The 20,849-nt window shown below is 40.8% G+C and overlaps 1 protein-coding gene across 3 annotated transcripts in view; it reads right to left on the bottom strand.

Annotated features, from left to right (window-relative positions):
• Positions 1 to 5,337: 5,337 nt before the first annotated feature.
• ADCYAP1R1 (ADCYAP receptor type I) overlaps positions 5,338 to 20,849 on the bottom strand; it is a 138,009-nt gene continuing 122,497 nt past the window's right edge. Inside the window, exons 15-18 of one of the 3 annotated variants that reach the window (XM_066201736.1) lie at positions 14,318 to 14,401; positions 8,884 to 9,013; positions 8,619 to 8,660; positions 5,338 to 5,688 (exon numbers count right to left, since the gene is read on the bottom strand). In XM_066201736.1, the coding sequence (XP_066057833.1) occupies positions 5,500 to 5,688; positions 8,619 to 8,660; positions 8,884 to 9,013; positions 14,318 to 14,401 (445 nt within the window). In that variant the 3' untranslated portion in view covers positions 5,338 to 5,499. Of the gene's footprint in view, positions 5,702 to 8,618; positions 8,661 to 8,883; positions 9,014 to 14,317; positions 14,402 to 20,849 lie in introns of all 3 variants that reach the window. The other 2 variants (XM_066201718.1, XM_066201727.1) reach the window with 2 other exon arrangements.

Raw genomic sequence — 20,849 nt, 5'->3', positions numbered from 1 at the left:
AATCCAAGCGAGCGAGGAGTTACTACAAGTCCAGGTTCAGCTAAAGGTTTTTAACTGCCAAAAAATTTTACAGTAAATTTCCAGTGGGAAGAGAAGGTGCTGAATTTTACAAGGAGACGTGATCAGCTTAGGAATGGGAGTAAAATAATATGAAAATAATGGCAATTAAAGAGCTCCCTTCATAATGAGTGAATATGTTTTGTTCTTGACCATTTTGGCTTTGCCTGTTTTTAGTTACTGGTTTCTTTTGGCCATGGCACTTCTGAAAAAAAAACCAAAAGCAACCCTGAATTTTTAAGCTGAGCAGAGGTCCTTTCATATGCAAGCACTGGATCTGTCCTGCTATTCAGAAGCAGAATTTCATCCACCTTTGATATGAAAATATTAAGAAAGAACACAATTTTATAACACATGGCAACTAATCCTTCTGTCACTGCTGAGGAGGATCAGTCTCATGGCCAGGCTTTCAGCATGTGCTCAAGAAACTCTACCTTGTGTCTGATCCTGATCTTCAAAATGCAAGACAGAAGTGGCCAGACTGGAGAAGGTCAAAAGGAGGACCACGAAGATCATCAAAGGGATGGACAATGGGGGCTGTGAAGAAGAACTGAAGGGATTTTTCCCTGGAGAAAAGAATCCCCAGTGGTGACCTCACCAAATTATTCCAGTGCTAAAGGAGCGGCCAGAAAGAGGATGAAGGTTCTCCTTTTCGCAAGGATCCACATGGAGAATGCAAGGGTGACAAATTGCACCAGGAGAGGGATCAGCTTGATATAAGAAAGAAATTTTTTGAGAGTGAGAACAGCCATTCATGGGAACAACCTCCCCAGAGGTGTGCTGTGGTCCCTTTCAGAGGAGGTGACTGGACAGGCTGTTGGATAAATTCATCTTGGCTCCTTTTCTCATGAAAAGTTGGACCAAATTTGTCATTCAGGGTGGCCTCCAGCCTTGGTTGCTGATTCTGTGAACTTCATTCCCTTCTGGAAGGTATCTCACACTTGCCATTGGTGTTGGATAGAGTCCAGGGAGAGTCATCTTTGCAAAGATAAAGTCAAATTATTCAGCACAAAGGTAATCCTTTGCAAAGGCAAACTCAAATTTATCAGCTCTTGCCCACCTCTGGTTGTTATTTAGTCTTGTCATTGCAGGGCACTGTCCTTAAGGTGCAGTGAGAGACAGATGCTGAAAGGGAGGGGCCAAACACCCAATGAAGTGTCTGGATTTAACTTCCAAACTGCATTTTCCTCTGGACTCACCTACCTCCATCCCTTCTCCCACCGTTCTATTTTACCACCTGGTTTTCAAATGCAAATACTTCAATGGCACAGAGGAACTTGGGTGTTTTGCCTCTATGATTCAAAATTTCCCAGAGCTCAGCATTTAAGGTTCTTTCCCTGGGCTCTCAGTTCCAGAAATGCTGGAAGTGAAAGTAAAAGGAGGTGACATGGGCATGCAGCAATGAAACAGCCTCGTCCTTTACAATCTAGGTTGTAGTTTTCATTTTTTGGGATGTGAACTGTCCTGCAGTACCAGCACTTCACACTGACAAATCAATAATCAAAACAGTGGTTAGATACAGTAAATAGTCACAAAACCTGCAGCACAGAAAGTTTTTTTTGTACATTTATAAAAGCAAAATAATAAAATTAGACAGGAAATACATTATGGACATGGTAGAAAAAAATGGCTCAAGGAGCACTGCACACTTTTTTCGTTTGTTTGTTTGTTTTAATTGTGTACTGTTTTTAATAACACAGCCTTTCTAGCTCCAAAATATATTTCACAGTGAAAAATCAAACAAAGCACTGTTACACTCAGTTGGTATTTACACACACAGAGAAGCAAATTGCCTGTTGGATTCTTCCCTCTTGGAACAAATGGAAAAACAGCCACTGTGGGGTGGCCAGGCCTGGCCAGCACCTGCAGTTTACATTCAACAGAGAGATTTGTGGAGAGCTCATTTGTGCCACGGCTTCAGAGTCTGGATCCCAGAACTGCATCCACCTCAAGTGTGAATTTTCCAGGGACACTGGGAAAGTCCCAGTGACTCAGGAAAAGCCAAATCTGCCAGTGCATCTACACTTTTATTCAGAGAAATAAAATCATAATAGAAGGTTATTGTTTTTGGGGTTGTGGAGTTTTTTGGTTTTTTTTGGTTTGTGTTTTTTTTTTTTTTTTGTGTAATATATTAATATATTTAATATTTTGTATGTTGAAGACCCCATTTCTTCTGGTAAATTCAGTGCTGGTGGACAGATTCAATTTTTGTACTGAACAAGAAACACAACATCTGCAACAGTAGAAACTTCCCCTTCTCTGCTCTCCTAACTCCTGAGCATTGGCTCAAGGAATTAAGGAGCAAATTCAACTTTTCACAATTTTTCCATTCTTGGACTCTCTAGCTGGGACCACCAAAAACCAATGGTAATAACGGTGTGCTGAGGCCAAATCCCAATTCCAGGTGAAGTGGGTTTATTCTGACAATAACCGCAGTTTTCTGGACTGATTTTAATGTAGCTGAGGACCTGGTCTCCAGTGTGCAGGGTCGGAGGGTGGTTTTGGTGATGTGGACATTTGCCCACAAGGCACTGGACTGACATTCACCAACTCAAACTGCAGAGCACTGTAGGATGGCCAGGAAAACAACAAAATCCAGAAGTAAGATCAGAAAAATTTCAACAAGAGGGGGGGAAAAAAAAAAAAAAAATCCAGACACCTTCTTGCTCTGGACTGAAACAAGAAAAAGTCTCCAGCTAGAGGCAGTTATTTAGTTATTTGACATATTTTTCTCCACAATTCTAATTTATTAATGATTGAAGACTGGCCAATAGCCATTCATGCAAAAAATAGCTTTTGATTTTTTTTAAAATAATACATTTATGGTGTTGGCAATATAATCCTTGTGAAAGCCCATCTGACAGAAAATTGTCCAAGTATGCATCTGCCTGAAAAATCTGCCTTTCCCCAACTCTGTCTGGACAGCAAAGTACCTGGTTCCTGGGGAAAATTTCTAAAATAACTTTAAGAAGCATCTGAAGAGAGACAAAGGGCTGATCAGTTAAAAACACTTAGACTTTTGCAGAGATTTGGGAAGAGGGAAATAAATTCTGCTCTCAGAGCAGCAAATTAATGCTGTAGACTTGGGGGGGGGGGGAAAGGTATTTGGATCAAATAAATCCCATTTATGAACCTGGAGTAAAATGGGAGTGGTTTCAACTCTTTTGCTAGTCTTCTGTGCCACGGCAGATTTCACATGACAGGGCTGTCCCCAACTCTTAAGAGCATGATCCTCTACGAATATGACCTCAAACAACATTTCCGTCTGTTTTGAATAAAATTTACATTCATTTAGATGGCTCCAGCCAAGAACAGATTATTCCCATATAGAACTATATGTGTTAAGTATTATTATAATTAATATTTCTTTTGCAACTTTCTGAGACCTTTCTTCTTTTCTTCTTTTAAAAATAAGTTAACTAGGATTATCTTTAAAAATCTTTGCTTAAAATGACATCAAAACTCTTTTTTCCTCTTTTTACTTAAACTAACAAAAACCAGTGAAATTAAAAGCTCACACTCAGCTGACACTAAAATTCCGAGTATTTCACTTTTTTTTTTTCCATTTTTAGTTTAAGTTCATGTCAACTAACACCAAAGAAGAAGCCTGAATTTTGAATTTCCTGGTTACTATTAGTTTGAGTTCAAAACCTCACATTTAAAATGCCATTTTCGCCTTTGTTTGTAATATATGCATACACATACACGCACATATATATATATTTGAGATATATATATATATTTCTCAGTTCATAAATTCATAAATCCAAGATGAAGGGAGCGCAAGGACGGCCCTCGAAGCCTTTTTTTTTGCGCTGTATAAAGACTCTCTAGAATTGACATCATTGGGTTGAAGTAGATTTTGTAGCAGTCGTGGCTTTAACTACAAGGCAAAGGTCGAAAGAACATTCGAGTTCCTCTCCAAGAAAAGCAGTGTAAGACCATTGGTGGTGAAACAAACAGGATATTCCAAGAGAGAGAGAGAGAGAGAGAACTGCCAGGTGTGGGAAGTCATCCAAAGTCTTCATCCATTTTTTCCGTGCCATCTCAGGGTTCAGTTTAGTTGGTTTTTGCCCTCACCAAATGAGATTTTTGACCTTCCAAGGTGATCCTGCCAGATCCTTCTTCTCGTGCCTCTTTGCTCTGGCAGGGATGAGTCAGCACGCAGAAGTCCAACCAGGTTGCAAAGGCACGGCACTCCGTGTGACAGTGCTGCCCCAAGCCACCAACGCCACGTCTGGCCCCTGGAGCAGAGGGTTCAAGGTCATCCAGAGGGAAAGGCCGCCCTGGAACTGACTCTTGCTCTCAAGGTGGGAGGGAAGGGACAGTTATTTGTGTTATTCAAAGAGTCCAAATGATCAATCTATCAATCTATGCCAAAAATAGAGCTATATCTCAACTGCATGGCCCTTTTAGAAAATTCACAGCTTAGCTAGAACAGAAAGCATTCCTGGGAGTGTCCCTGGGTAGGGAAAAGCACAGCAGATCCCACTGCTCACGCCTGAAGTTCCTGCACTGATGTGCAGTTCTGTGTTGGCACAGCTGTTCCTTTAAATCCATTGGGAATGTCTGACTGAATCCAGCCATGGACTTAAAATTTTCTGGAGATCCTCCTGAATCAGCTGGATTGATCAACACAAGCTCCATCCTAAGACTCCAAAGAGAAACACTGGAAATTCACGTGCCAAAAGACAGGGACAGGCTAAGACATGTTGGACTAGGGAGAAAAAAAAATTAGGCAAATACAACCCAAAATGGAAACCAGGTGGAAAAAATGACAACAGTCATGTCCATTCACAGACTAGGATCAGTTTGGCAACCAAGGATCACAACTGCACAGCAATCACTTGTTACTTTGGACGGACACGGATCACTTGCAGATGCTCTGAAATGGGAATAGTTGAGTGGGTGGGTTTGGCCTCTTGTTTGTCTTTTGAACATTCTCCATTGATGGCCTTGAGTACAGCTGGGTATTTACAGTGACTGTTAAAAACAGATATTTACACTTTTCCTTTGCTTTTTCAGCCCAAAGGAGGAGAGGAGAGGAGAGGAGAGGAGAGGAGAGGAGAGGAGAGGAGAGGAGAGGAGAGGAGAGGAGAGGAGAGGAGAGGAGAGGAGAGGAGAGGAGAGGAGAGGAGAGGAGAGGAGAGGAGAGGAGAGGAGAGGAGAGGAGAGGAGAGGAGAGGAGAGGAGAGGAGAGGAGAGGAGAGGAGAGGAGAGGAGAGGAGAGGAGAGGAGAGGAGAGGAGAGGAGAGGAGAGGAGAGGAGAGGAGAGGAGAGGAGAGGAGAGGAGAGGAGAGGAGAGGAGAGGAGAGGAGAGGAGAGGAGAGGAGAGGAGAGGAAGAGAGACCTGCACCACCACCAAAACTATTATTTCATATTTTTCTTTTCCAAGGGATGGTTTTTGGTTTGCTCGTTGGTTGCTTTGCTCTCCTCAGCTGCTCATGTCGCCAGGTTCTCTGCATTTATGCTGGACATCCGAATCTGAGAGCTGCTCTTGCTCAGAATGGAGAGTTGTGTCCCCCCGTTCACTCCGCTGCTCGCTAGAGAAGGATGGCGATGTTTGAAATCCACAGCAAAATACCGGTTGACTTTCCAGCTCCTCCATTTTCTCTTTATTTCTGATTGCACCTTTAGGGAGAAACTTCAAAAGGTCATTTTTTATGTACTTAGCCGCTCGAGGACATGCTGACAAATTATCAAGATTAGAAAAAACCCCACAATTCCACAGAACTATTTTTTTAAGGTTAATGTTAAACTCCTCATTTCAGCAAAATCTGAAGTCACTTCTCCATGGCTGGAAGAGGTCTGGGCGTGTAGTGAGGAACTACAGCCCAGCCCGGGTTCTGTGTCTGACTTCAGATAATTTAGGATCAGCCCAGAGGTGCATGGAAGACCTGATCAACACCACCTGGAGGAAAAAAAATAACCTGTTTTCATCAATGGCCACTACCAAAGGTACAATAAGGAGCCAAAGAAAGCAGCAATCAAAATGTACTGGATAATATGGAAACACCCTGTCCACAGAGGCAGCTTCTCTCACCTGCCATTAATGGATGGATGTTTACAGAAAAGTTTGACTCCTGTTTTCAGATCCTCTCCAAGCAGACCAGCTCTGGGATTAATTGCATCTGTGACACCTTCCTTTTCAGTAGAGTTTTTTGGTTTCTTTCTTTGGTGTTTTTTTGTGGTTTTTTTTTTTTGGTGTGGTTTTTTTTTGGGGGGGGGAGTGGGTTTTTTTGTTCATTTGTTTGTTTAGGTGGGGGGGTTGGGGTTTTTTTGGGGTTTTGGCTTTTTGGTTTGTGTGGTGTTTTTTTTTTTTTTTTTTTTTTTTTTTTTCTTATGGGCACCCACAGTAAATTACCAAAAGTAAAACAATCCAGGGTCAGAAGTTCAGTTAGGCGGTAAGTAAATAATTCCATAGCTTTTCTACTTTTCACTCATTCCCAGTTTCCTGGCAACACTGCTGGGGTGTGCACAAGCATATAATTATATAAAGTAGGAAAGATTTAATATAAGAGAGATCATAGTAGCTCAGACCAACATTTACTTGATTCCTCGTTCCTGTTATCATATTTCTGAATGAAAAGGTGTAAGAACAATGAAATACGTAGAGATGTTTGCCCAATATATTTTTTCCAATCTCCAATGAGCTTCTGTGTCAAACATGTTTGTCTTGTCTGTAACAGTCATTGCTAGATTTTCCTGGATAAATATTGTCAAAATGGATCAGTGTAAGTCAAAATGCTAAACAAGGGCTTCAACTGTAGGGACAAAAACTACAGGGAGGAAAAATCCAACTGGAAAACTTACATTATCCTTCTAGGATCTCTAAATTCTTGTTTTGGCTAAAGCACAGATCTTTACAGATTAGATAGAGGATGGAGTTATATTACCTCTGTAAAAAGGGAATAGTGTTTGCATCTGGAAGAGTGAGACATTCCAAACATTCTCTTGCTGTAGAAAATTTAGTGGAGGCACAAGACATTCTCTAATTACCGTTTTCTGATATCTTGAGAGGGAAAATGGCTTGAATTAACCTGGTTGTGTTGGTTTGGCTGGGAGCCACCCCCCACACTCCTTCCAAGGGGCTTCAGGAGATCTTGGCTATGCCTGTAAGTTTCTTTGATGAGCTTGGAGATTGTTGTGGTTTATCTGAGAAGGAATCACTTGGATTAAGGAGTTTGGAACCCGTTTGTACTAGAGGTCAGCAATGCCAGGCTATACCTGCACTCAGCCCGCTTGAAGAAAAGAAAAGAAGGTGATTTTAGGAAAAGACTCCAACTGTTGGGCTGCACAAGAGATGTGTAGCAGTGGAGGAGAGAATGGATGAACTCTAGATGTCCCATGTTCTTCTTAAGGCAACACTGCGCAGGGAACCCTTTTCCATCAATTCAGAAAACATCTACCTCAGATATTCAGTCAGGTAAATCAGCCAGGGAAATGCAGATTGGAACAGGAGAACCAGAAAAAAACACAGATGTGGCTAGCAGCAGCAGGTGCCATGTGCTGAGAGGAGTGTGAGGTTTGCAAGACACCCAGGTGGTGTCTGGGGGATGGCTCTGGGCAGGTGACACCCCTGAGCTGTTTGTGTAGGGATGAAGGTGGCAGGGCTCGGGAGAGAAGCTGGCACCAGTTGGGTGGTGCCAGCAAAAGAGGCCAAAGACCCACTAAAACTCAGGCTCCAGTTTCCCTCAGCCTTTTCCTGGGAAATCTGGTAAGATTTAGAGTTGGGTGGATGATCTGCAAGAGGGGGAGGAGACCACACTGAGAGGTCAACAGTGTTTTTTATTTAGTCTGGCACCTCATCACTAATGGTGTCCTCCAGGTGTTGATATTGGACCCCACACTGTTCCACAGAGAGCATGGAATGGTTTGGGTTGGAAGAGACCTCAAAGGTCATCTCCTTCCACCCCCTGCCACGTGCAGGGACACCCTCCACTATCCCAGCTTGCTCCAAGCCCCATCCAACTTGACCTTGAACACCTCCAGGGATCCAGGGGCAGCCACAGCTTCTCTGGGCACCCTTTTCCAGGGCCTCACCATCTTCATCACAATCTCAGTGACGGACTTGAAAGCATCATCACCAGTTTGGCTGATGGCTCCAAACTGGGTGGTGACAGGGACATGTCATCTCTTGGAGAGAGCTGGACAGGCTGGGAGAGTGGGCTGGTGAGAACAGGGCAAAATTCAACAAAACCAGTGCAAAATTCTGCACCTGGGATGACATGTCAAAAGAGACCTGTCGAAATCCTACCCCTGTCAGGAGACTTTTATCTGAGCCATCATCTCTGGTAAGGCCAATGTTTTGGTTTGATAAAAACATCACAAATCCTTTTTAAGTGTTTTCTATTTTTTGGTTGGTTTGTTGGGGTTTTGTTTGTTTGTTTTGTTTTAGTTTTTGTTTTGTTTTGTTTTTCTGAGAATTGTGCGATTCAGACTAAAGTATCAGGGATTATGGTGGATGAGGAGTTAGAATGGACAGCTGGAACAGCAGTTACTCCCACAAGAAAATGGGATGTTGGTGACAGGTGAAGGACATTAACTATTGAAAGTCTTACCTCCCCATTCAAGAAGCAGTAGAGAACAGCAACAACGAAACCCTAGGGAAATTGGAGAGGAAAAAAAAAGTAATTCAAATCCTGAAGGAATGTCAGAAAATAGCTGGAGTTAAAAAAACAACAAGCAAGCCAACAAACCTCAAATCCTGGTATACGAAACATACACATAAATGAGCAGAGAAACACTCTGGGAGCTGTGCATGCAAAATAGCTACGAAGAAGAGAGATTTGTTTCTCAGGAAAGCTGAATTCAGTGTGTAATCACCTGGAAGGATCCCAGTCCCAATTCAAACACCAGCCTCTCCCGCTTACTGACATTCTCAGGAGAAAAGGCAAACACCGTGTAGTGAATTCCAAACAAGGGGATCAGCAGCAGGGTGGAACGAGCCAGTCTCCTGTCACAACAGAGGGAAAGAACTTTAATGCAGCCTTGCAATTAGCAACCTGTGCTTTAATTAAAAGAAGAAAGCACAGAGAATATTTTGCTGACGGACTTTTGGGAATACGTACAGCGCGTAATTATACAAACAAATATGCAACGTTCCTGTTTTTTCCCAGAGACTGTTTGCACACAGACTGCAGTTTGCTCCCCCCTTCTTCACACTGCTACAGTAATGGCACATTAATTATGCTTAATGCTCTCTGCTGCTATTTTAATTTGCATCATTATAAGCAGGAATTTTCTCCTTCCATGCCAAAAAATGAGGGGAGTCTTGCTAAGGGATTCAGACTGCTACCATGGTACAATTATAAACCTCTCACCCAATTGCTTAATCCCAGTGGAACATTTGAAGTCACTTGTTTTTTGTTGATTTGTGTATGTGTGTGTGAATAGGTTTCTGCACAGCAAAAAAAAAATTTCCAAAACAACCACACAAATGAAGCTAAAAAACCAACAGCCATACAAATAAAAGTTAACCCCTTCTGCAAGTCCTTGTACTTACAACTATTCCTGAAGGCTTGATTTAGTTCTCAATTTATACTGTTGGAAACCTTTGTGCAATTCCACTGTTTAACTACTTCACTGCTTCAAAATAAAGAGGTTTCAGAGGGAAATCTAGCTCGGTAGATATAAACAAAAGGGCTGGAAATGAATATTTTACATGTGAGCATTTAACTGCTGAAATTCCCCCAATGCAGGGGTCAGCCAAGACTTGTGCATGTTTTGGTGGAATGTCACTGTCTGATTGAGCAGAAAAAAAAATTAAAAAAAAAAAAAAAAGAGCAAAGAGAAAGCAAATGTTGATCTGAAAATAAGGCAAGTGCTTTATTAAAAACAAAGTGACCTAAAAAACCTCCAGGACATTTTCAGAGGGGAAGAATATAATTGATTACATTCAGGTAAGTGAAGAAGGCAGATGGAGGACAAAGGAAGGTAAAAAGCCATAAAGAATTTTCAAAGAGCTGAATTATTTGTTAAAACTCAAATGTCCCCTCCTGCTTTTATCCATTTGCTACACTGCAGATGGATTTGAATTTGCTAATACATGCTCAGTGATAACCAAAAATGATGTGTTTGTTTCAGCAGCACTGGAGATTTAATTAACACACTTTCAAGAATTTTGTGAGCACAGTTATCACCAGTAGTGTTCTGGGAATGGGACATGAGTGCAGTGCTGGTGTCTCTCAGTCAGACTTTGAGCCCCAAACTGGGGATAAATTGGGGATAAATTCATCCCAGCTCTTGCCTGGAGACTGCACTAAACACACCTGAGCCATAAATCGGATGGACACCAAACCTCAGGTCTTGGTGGAAGACCCCACAAACCAGAGAACAATGTTCTTGTGGGTTATAAAATTAGACATTGGCCAAAACCTTTTGAAAAAAGAGGAACAGCCTTGGAACAGGGTGATGAAAGGCATTCAGAGTGTGCAGCTTCGATGATCTCTAAAAAAAGTAATTTATACAGGAGTGAGCCAGTGTAAAAGACCTTTTGGAGCCCTCTCTAGTCCTTTTTCTCTATGGACCTGCAGTCAGGTTAATAAAGCAGAACAGAAACATTGAGGAAGAGATTGTAGAATAATAATGTTATCTCTGTAAAAAAGGGATGTAAAGAATATAAGTGTCTTAAACTAGTCATGGAATTAAAAAAAATCAAATTAAAGGTAATAAATGGGACAAAGAAATATCATCTTTCCAGATCTTCTATCATTTATATTCAGACTTAATGTCAACAACGACAAAAGGATAAATGTTGTTTTGATCTAAAAGTCAGAATAGAATTGTCTATTAATATGTTCTGTCTCACTGCACTCTTGGGGGATTAATTTAGGGGAAGATGCAGAAGAAGTCTTTTTATTGGCAGTTTTCTGGCATTAATCATACCTGATTAATCACACAATTAGTTTTAGGATCCGGAAATACAATGCCATCATCAACTTATTCGGGATGTTGTCTTCAATATTGTCACAAAAGTGAGGAAGAAAATGCATTAAATAGCGTATTTAGGAGTTTATAGATTATTAAGATCAATAAAGAAGAAAAGAAGATTTTAATGATAAGAAAAAACTTGAGAGAGATTAAGGCCTGTATGGATGATGATAAATTGCTTTTTTTTCAAGAATATGTGGAAGAGAGAAAACTTAAAGCAGGTCCTGTGAGACATGTAAGTTTATGTGCAACAGGGAATGAAAATCCCAATGGATACAGTGGAATTCTCAGGTATGTAGCAGTCAAAGATATTAATCCTCATTTCTTCCCCCACTCTTTCAAACAGGAAAGAGAGGTGGGAGGGGGTTGGATCTAGAAGTTCTGAGGACAATAATTGTTCAAGTGGCTGTTTGAAAGATAATGTTCTCTAACATTCCAACAGAGACGAAAGTCTTAAGGTTACTTAAAAAAAACCCTCCCAAATTGATATTTGAATATCAATTTTTGTTGAGGCTGACATTCTGTTCTCCAGCTGTTATTTTTCTCAAAATCGCTTCGAACATAAGACTTTCTCCAATGGCACGGCTATGAACATGGACTTGTCATTAAGTGTCAGTACGGACAAATAATGGTACTCTCTGTTCTCCCTCATTCCTCTAATGAATAAAGAATTCCTTCAAATTTCTAATTGAAATGGGAACTTTATGATAAAATAAACACTAAGGAGGAAGACTGTCTAATTTGACCAGTATTTGAGGGAATCATGTTTTTGTTTATCCATTGCACATCCACATTTATTAAGGAGACTGTTAAAGTCTCAACCGCTCAACCTTTTTAAGAAAAAAAAATCAAAAAAGAAGCAAAAGATCTCCAAACCTTAGAGTTTGAAGGAAGATTATATCGTTGTTTTGCCATTTAGTCCTGCCTTTCTAGAGTAAGAGAATTGCCCAGTTTAAAAGCTGTTCTAAGTGAAATACTTGGATCAAACATGAACTTTTGCAATGAAGACATCAAGGTTTGTACTCTTGAAAAGCAAAGTACACCTCACTGAATTTTGGACATACACAGCATAGATATTGAAAATGTAATTGTTTTAAAAATGTCTCTAAAGTCAATGCAGAGAAAAAAAACACACTTTAAAAACATAATTATTGTGTGCTACAGATGTCTTTTTAACAAGAGGTGACTCCTGTTGTAAACCCTGTGGGTACTGAGTACATCTATTAATGTAGGTATTGATTAACTTAATGCTGTGACATATCTGCAGTGATGGCATCTATTTTTAGTTAAATTAAATGCACACTTAAATTCCCTATATTGTCTTTAAAGAGCAAGAATCACTGACACACAAGGACAAATCCTCTGCCCCTAAGAAAATTCTTATCACATCCTAAATCTATCTATTGACCTCAAAGGGAGCCGTGGATTGAGTTTGTCACACAAATTTCTGCCCTGTAGATTTGTGACGTTTAGATTAGAGGAACCCAATATCTCTGGCCAAAGGTACATATTCATCATCCCTGTGATAAATCTGTGCAAAAAAAGAAATCGTGACGTTATTTCAAATTGAAGGATAAAGAGCAAACCAGGAAGGCACAGGATGTCATTAGTAATGAATTGCTCAACACAGCTCATGTTTAATAAACTGAAAGATGTCTTTTATCACATAATGCTGAACATATTAACATGACTTTCAGGAACCTCAGTAATATCCCTGACAGATCATTTCCAGTCTTTCCCAAAAATTTAATTGTGTCTGTAGCGTCACTTCTAAAACACCTGAGGTAACACCTGAACACCTGAATGATTCCAGATTTTTAGTTTTCCTATGCATAAACCACATCTTCAGACCTAAGACTTGAAAAACAGGGAAGCTTACCAAGACTTTTATACTTCAACAGACACAAAAACCATGGGTTTTAATACTTCCTGTTTAGGCTTAACTCTTCTTGCCCTTGACTAGGTGGAGGATTTCACCTCAGAGAGTTATCAGTCTCCCATCTTTCAGAAACATTTCAGAAAAATGTAAAATTTGGTTCCCTGCAAAGTCCCAGCATGACGTGTGTGCTGCATCAGGATGTCCATTAGGCAGTGAACTTTATACTTCAAACTATCTCCTCCTAAACCTAACTCCTAGTTTTGCCTCACTGCTCTTAGTCTTCAGCAGCTCTCTATGTAGAAGATGGAGTTGGTCCTTTCTGTGTTCTCTATTTCTAGCTACTTTTCAATGGTTCTAATCTGTTGACTGAATATTTTTCAGCATCTTCATTGTTCCATTTCTTAAATACCTCAAAGATATATGAAATCACACAGAAAATGCACCTTAATTTTGTTTCTAACTAAAAAGCATAACCATATATGCAGTTAAGTGTCAAATCAATCTTTTTTGCTTAATGGTGTTGAAGATAACTGCTAAATATTCTTTAGAAAAATCCTGGAGTTTTGGGTCTGTGTGTCAGGACACCTCAGAGAATGTTGATTCACACTTATAAAACTGCTGTGATATTCAGGAGACACATATAATAAGTGTCTGAAATTGCACCTCATCTAAACGAAATGAGAGGATGACCTCGGAGCTCTTTTCCAACCTTAATGATTCCGTGAATCTGCGAAAACCTGTGAGCTTCTTGTGCAAGGAGCAAGGAGTCAGGTGGACTTTGGGATAGTGATTAATTCACACAACTCTTGGCTGAATGGCTTTTATTTACTCTTCTAGATACCTCACTCTATATTTGGTGATATTTGACCATGTTGGACTGAACTTGATGATCTTGGAGTTCTTTTCTAATTCAGTCATTCTATGATTCTGTAACTTCTGATGGACACAATTCATTTTGATATTAGGTCAGCTTCAGCCTTTCCTTACCCCTGGGTGTCTATTAAGTTAAGTTCACTAAGTTCAATGGACAAAAGATGTTTTATACCCACTGAGGGTCTGATTGACTCAATCTCACCCAGCTTTTCTAGGAAACTTTCAGGTGAAACATTATCTCTCAGTATGAAGGTGCTCACCTCTTTGCTGTGCAATAAAGAACAGCTATTAATTCTGTACAGACACTACTCAAAACCATAAATAGCATCAGCCATAATTCAAAAAAAAAAAAAAAAAGAAAGAAAAAAGAAAAAAATTAAAACCACCTTAAAATCTTCAATCGTGGCGCATCAGCAAAAAGCACAGTACAAGAACAAAAAAAAAAAATTCTACATGCAACAAGAACTAAATGAATGCTTTTCTCTGTGGTTTACTTCCCCTCTGCTCTCATCCCTTCATTTAATTGCAACATGCGTCATACACACACAGTAATGTCACAGGAGTGCGTACACTTACAGGGTAATGGTTGATAGTTCTGACATCTTGCAAGAGTGCTGGTTAGCCCTCTTAGGCTTACAGTAGCATTTCTGAACGCAGCTGCTAAATATGACAAGATTAGCATTTTTTTCAGCATATCGTGAAACAGGCCAAGGTAGGTCACTTTCAACACAATTTCATGAGACACGTCACAAGGATGGAAAGCGGACACGACAGAATGGAGTCACGGCACGAACCAGCTGCTCGACTGAAGCAGAAATTAAAAGAATTAAACAAAAAAATTAAAGTGTGCTGGCTGCTGCTGGCCGTTGTGATGTGCTGACTCACGGACAGACCAGAACTCAAACACCCTGAAGGCAGGCGGGCAGCGCTGACGCGTCCGAAATACGCACGACCTGCGCGGTCTGGTTTTGTACAGAGGGTCACAGAACAATATACCAAATGGAAGTTGACTGCATGCTCATGGAGAACAATCAGAGAGGAACATAAACTCGTAAGAAAGGGATTAATCTAAGGTGAATTGGATCAGGTGTTGCTCATTTTCACTGTAGTGTGGATCCCTTCTTTTTAACAGAGTTCTAGTAAGGACACCAAAGTGCTTTTCCCATCTTCCTTGGTGAGGGGGCCGGAGCTCAGTGTGGGATCTGCATGTCTGGCTGGTAATTTTGGAGGTACCACTTATTTTTTGTCACACTCACTAAGACAGCGTGCTCATCAAAGCAGCAGGCTCATACACTGTGGAGCAGGACCCTGATCCCTGCATGTTGGATTCCAGGAACAGCTGCTGCAGAGAACAAAATAGTTCCTTTCCAACCAGCCAGGAGAGGACATTTAAATCAGTCACAAGAAGGGTAATCTGAAACATGGAAAGGCATTTGGAGGGATCCTAGGAGAGATTTTAGATCTGGCCAGAAAAGTGTGAAAATTGAAAATAGCAATTTCTTGTCGACTTTCAAAGTGAGAATTTTTGTTTTGTTCTCAATACGTGGTTGTTTTGGTGGGATTCACCTCAGGAGAGGTTGGATGTTTACAGTACAGGTGTCTAAGTAAAATGGACATCCTTAGGACCCTGAGAATCATCAGAATAAACAGTTGAGAGAGAAATACATTTATTGACCAGGTACATACGACCTGTTTTGGATATCCACTCTAGGACAGATGAACACCAAACACCACTGAGTGCCCTGACTAAATCTCCATTAATATAAAAAATAATACTTTTATTTTTAAAATAATTGCCTTCAAGGCAAACATTTAAATTTCAAACAAACCCAACTCCATTTCTGTTACATAGTCTAAGATCTGTGTTCACAGCTCATGGAATTTATAATCTGAACAGTAAACCAGGATGAATTGAAAACATACAAAATTTCTCCCTCCTTTTAACTCCTTTAAGTCAATCCCCATTACTGGAATTATGTTTTGCTTCCTTTTTGGATAATTAAAGCCTGATGACTGTGCTGTTACTTAATATTACAGTATAAGAGCAGGAAAGAACACAGTCTTGTGGCATGCACGCATCCAACAAATAGAAATAGTAACTGTGTTTCCACTCATAAAATGGATTTCATTTCTGGGGTGTTGCTAAGGAAGTAAACATGAAAATGACTGCTCCTTTTACACCATAATTTCTGTGCTAGAATTTTGCACCACCTGCTTTTCACAGGGCTGAGTTGGGTATTAATTGTCTGCTTGGAGTGATCAAAAATGAGCAAGGAGGTTTTAGGGGTAGTTCCATTTTACTGTGACTGAGGCTTTCAGAAGGGATCATGGATTTTGAGCGTCACTCATTTTTTGGATCACTTGATCTGAGCCACATTTCTCAGACCAATTTTTGCCACAAGAGGACTGCTCAACCTGTGTTGAAAAGAAGCACCTACGAGGCTTATTAAGGTACAGAACCTGAAAAGGAAACATCTAAAAATCAATAATCGCTTTGAAAAGTCTTAGCCATGGGTTGTTGTAGAGGTTTGTGGTCTTCAATCATATACTTAATGTTGCCATGGCAATCTAGAAATAAATTCCCATCCATGTTTCCTTTACTGCTTATGCCCCATTTTATTTGTCAGGGATTGATTTTTTAATAGGTTTTCCTGGTGAATAGACCAAACGTGACAGCACTTGGTATTTACTAGAATTATTGGAAAAACAAGAGTTGATTTTGAAAATATTATCTATGGATTAACTGCTGCTCCCCACCCAGTGAGGGGACCTTGACACATGGGTTTGTGATGGAAAACAACGCTAAGGAAAACCTTAATATTTTAGTGTTGTTAGCACTTATTTTCTGCCATTTCTAATTTCAGTCGAATCACCTCTCTGATCTTAGATGGTGTAAAGTGTCCCAGATCTTTAGAGTACAAAATATATAGACATTTTCTTTCCTTTCTCCCTCCCCTTTTATTTTGCAAACTTTATTTATATTCCAAGTAGAGACGTTGGTGGAAGGAAAGGGAGAAAGAGAGAAGAGACAGAGGAGGCAGGAACCAGAAAAAAAATATATATATGAAGGAGGAAAAAAATAGACAAATAGAAGAAAATGAACAGAAATGAGATCATGGCTATGAAGACACTGCATGGATCAGGGCAGGATCCTCAGACCTCTGTAGGCACACAGAGAACGGAACCGGCCACATCTAACTCTACGTGCCAAAGACAGATTCCAAACTGAACTATCACCTTGGACTCAGTCAGGGACAGAGCAGGGACCCCCAGGCTGAGCTGGCCTGTGTGACAGAGACACCTAAGGCACAGGGTATGATGCTCTGTGTGACGGAGGTATCCCTGGTGTCCCCGAGTGATCATAGACGACGACCGGACTGCTCAGATTGAGCACGAGACTTTAGACAGCTAAAGGCAAACAAGCTGAGTCTCACCGCAAGTGTCCTGGGCAGGGACTGCAGCTGCATCTGGGAGGAAGAGGGAGGGTGCTAGGGTGGAAGGGGAAAGAAAAAGTTAAACACTCCCGGGGTGAAATGAGCGATGGATGATGTGGCTGAAGGCCACCGCGCCAGACCGAACACCTGGACGTCTCAATGCGAATGGGAGAGAACACAAACCTGAGGCAAAAGGAGTTGCAATTTGATTCTAGATGTCTCAGAGGTGTTTAAGAGGAGAGAAACGAGCATGCTGATCCAGGGGAAGGATGTTATGATGCATTATTCAGGTACATCCCTAATGAAAATGGTCAGGGCTCTGAATTTAGGTCGCTACCAGCACACAGGGAATGATGAGGTTTGTGCCTTGTCTCTGAATGTGCCGAAGGGGAATCCTTTGGGAAATGCAGTAAAGGCAGAACTTGACTCATGCAAATTAAAACTGTGCCTCATGAAGAATCTTTGTGCACCCTGCTCGAGTAATTCTGTGTAACCTCACCATGAGTAGGATTGGCAACTGTGTAGTAGCAGGAGAAGGAATGCAGAAATAAATGAATGAAATCAAGCATTGGAAATACAATAGAAAGTTAACCAAAGTGGAAATAGAGAGATTGTATGGGAGAGAGAGGAGAAAATTGAAAAGTGGGTCCATATAATATATTATTTATACCGCACACCCGCTTCCCCTCAGCTGATACTTCTCCATCATCTTTTCCTCGCTGCTCAGTAGCTGAGGATTCCCTGAAGCTGCACCTCGTTTCCCTTCAAAACACCAACTACCTTTACAAACCCCGTGCCCTTACAGGTCAGATGGGAAAGTTTGGCAAACAGGACTTGCTCTGTGGGCAACAAATAGATCCTACAATTCCATCCCACTGCAGTGGCTGCAGCTCTGGCCCACTGTGTGCAGGCAGAGTCCTTCACCCCTCTCATCCAGACAGAGCAAGCACAGGTGCTTCTCAGCAAAGCTCTCTTTTAGTTGCATTTCCTTTCATTTTTGAGGTTAACAAAATATCTGCGTGCTTTTTTCCTTGTCACCCCGTGCCAGCTTGGCAGGCACTGGTGAGAAACAGGCCGTAAAGTGAGATTTACCTGGCCTGTTTTAAACTTGTTGTTTGAAGTGAAATAAGCTGTAGTAAAGGATATTATTCTCTGGACTGGGCAGGTCTCTACTCCTGCTGTCTTGCTAAAAGTACAACAAATATTGTGCTCTTCATGGAAAAAAAACCCAAAACAAACAGCAGCAAAAAAAAGGAAACTGTATCTCTAGCCTTTAATGGAAAACAAATCCCTAATTCTTAGTCTGATTACCTAGAGTTCTACTTCTCCTTGCTAAGGCCACCAAAATAAGAAGCTGAAGCTGAATGAGTGCTTGCAGACTAATGCTGTGGTTAAAAATAAATGTTTAACAAACATGAATTTGGACTGGAACCTCTTATCCAGTAAATCTGACCCTTGAGTAGATCTGAAGCTTGAAGGTGGAACAGAATGGTCAAAGAGATCCAAAAATCCCATTTACAGTGTTCATTCTTGGCTTTTCTAACTTCTGCAGAGTGGATATAAAAAAAGAACACCATTGCTATACTTGGAGTAAAATAATGAAGAGATTAAGCCTAATATTTCCCTGTGCTCTAGAGAATAAAGCTGGTAGCAGAGAGCAGAATTTTTCCAACAAAAAACAGCCTTTAAATGAACTGTAGCTTCAAAGTCCTGTGTCCTGATCCTCCCCCTGTATTAATTCTGGAGCTCCTGCTTTACTAAGCTGGGTTATTCTCCCTGACTCCAGAGCACAGATCCAAGTCGTGCACTATGGAATAATTCTGATGGAGGTGCAGTAAGGTAGCTGAGGTGCAGCAGACCACAGAATGTTCAATGAGAAAAATGTACCAGGCCAAATGAGATTCTTATATAAATTAAGATTTTGAATACTTTACTGTTTCAAATGAAGAATGTGCATATCCAAATTCAAGCATAAACATCTGACAATGGGATTTAGCTCATTGTCCTCGAAAGAAAGCAAATGAGCAAAGCCCACAGAGTGTTTATTGTCCCAGTCTGACACAAGAAGTGGATTTTCAAGCATTACAGACAGGTTTTGGTTCCTGTCAGCTGGCAGAGCTCACCATCACAATGACTACGCTGGGTTTATGTAATTTGCAGCTCTGAAGCTGCAGTTACACTGTTTTGACTCACCTACCTTACATGTTACACAATCCCTGCAGATTCCCAGTACAACCCATCTCTACAACTCACCTTAAGGAAAAAAGAGAGCACTGCCTTTGTTAAATAAGCCTGGGCTTGCAGACATTTAATCAGCTGAACAACTCCAGTGTTTCCATTGGAAATATAAAGAGGAATTACAGTTTGGAAATCCCTCAGTAATGATACAGATGGGACTAAGATTGTGATATGAACCTTACACATGGCTTTGGATTGATCCTATCTTGAGGTAGTTTGCATTTGTTTAAATAACCTTTATTGAAACTTAATTCTGTATTAAGCCACCGTAGCCTGGTGGCCTTTGAGGATGTTCTTTTACTCTCCAAGGCAGGCAGAGTCTGTTCTTAGAAAACTGATTATATGCTTTGCACAGTTCCTTTGACACATGGTGTTAGTCACAAGGTCCTCTCAAGAAATTTGTCCTTCCAGATCAAAAAACCTTCTGCACTGGGACAGCATCATCTTCCTTGTCCCCTCCCTACCTCAGGCTGTGTGCTTGCTTGGAGCACATCCTAAAAATTCTCCATATGTGAAACTAACCTTCTGGATGTGAAACAATGCCAGCTGCTGAAGTGAGACACAATAAGTCAATGGCAAGGAGAAACAGAGACACTGAGGGAAAAGTAAATTCCTGTTGCCCTCATATGATAGAGGCAAAAATGTTGATGGTGGGAAAAACTAAGAGGAAGACCATGGTTGCTGTGGGCATTGAGCCTTGGTATAAATTGAAAGCACGCTCGAGATCAGAGATGTCAGAATTAATCCCCATTCCCTGCAGTTTCACATCAACTGCTGCATGACCAGTTGCTTCAGCTCCACCTTCTTCTCTGCATTAAGTGACTGATTCAAAGAATTAGAGGTGCAAACTGATTTGGGGGCAAGGAAAAATTCAGATCTATCCCTTCCAGTGCACTCAAACCAGCAAACTTAGAATGAGCAATGCAAGAGGAAAAGGACAAACAGACAGAATGGTCTGATTTGCATATTCCCAAGTCAATGCTCAAGTTTCAATTTGAAACTTCTAAAAAATTTTCTGATTCTCCAAAGCCATTGTCTTTCCCAGGATCTAAGCAAGCAGCTCTGATAAAAGACAATGCACCCAAATCTGTGGCTAATTCAAAAAGACCAGTGGCCTTGGGCACAGGACGTTCCCTGTCCTGCTGATCTCCACGACAACTGAAGAATATCAATACACATGAAAATTAGGTTATTCACTCTGACCAAGTGCAGTGACTTCAGAAGCACATTTGAGATCTGTTCCTCATTTTCTTCCCAGAAGCTGCCTTATTTTTGCTAATCAGGAAGTTCCAGAGCGTGGCAAAATTCACAAGGTTACAGGAAATTTAGTGAAGTGCAGCCACTCTCCCTTTACAATACAAAGTTTTTGTGTTGTAAACATTGCTAAAGTATTTGTGGCCTTTTAAGCAGCAAGGCTGGAACAATTTTAGATATCT

Source organism: Chamaea fasciata, unplaced genomic scaffold (genome assembly GCF_029207755.1).
Source record: "Chamaea fasciata isolate MVZ Bird 193981 ecotype frontalis unplaced genomic scaffold, bChaFas1.0.hap1 SCAF_1, whole genome shotgun sequence".
Lineage (NCBI taxonomy): Eukaryota > Metazoa > Chordata > Aves > Passeriformes > Sylviidae > Chamaea > Chamaea fasciata.
Note: the sequence above shows the minus strand (reverse complement) of the source record. Positions and strands in the feature narration are given on the sequence as shown.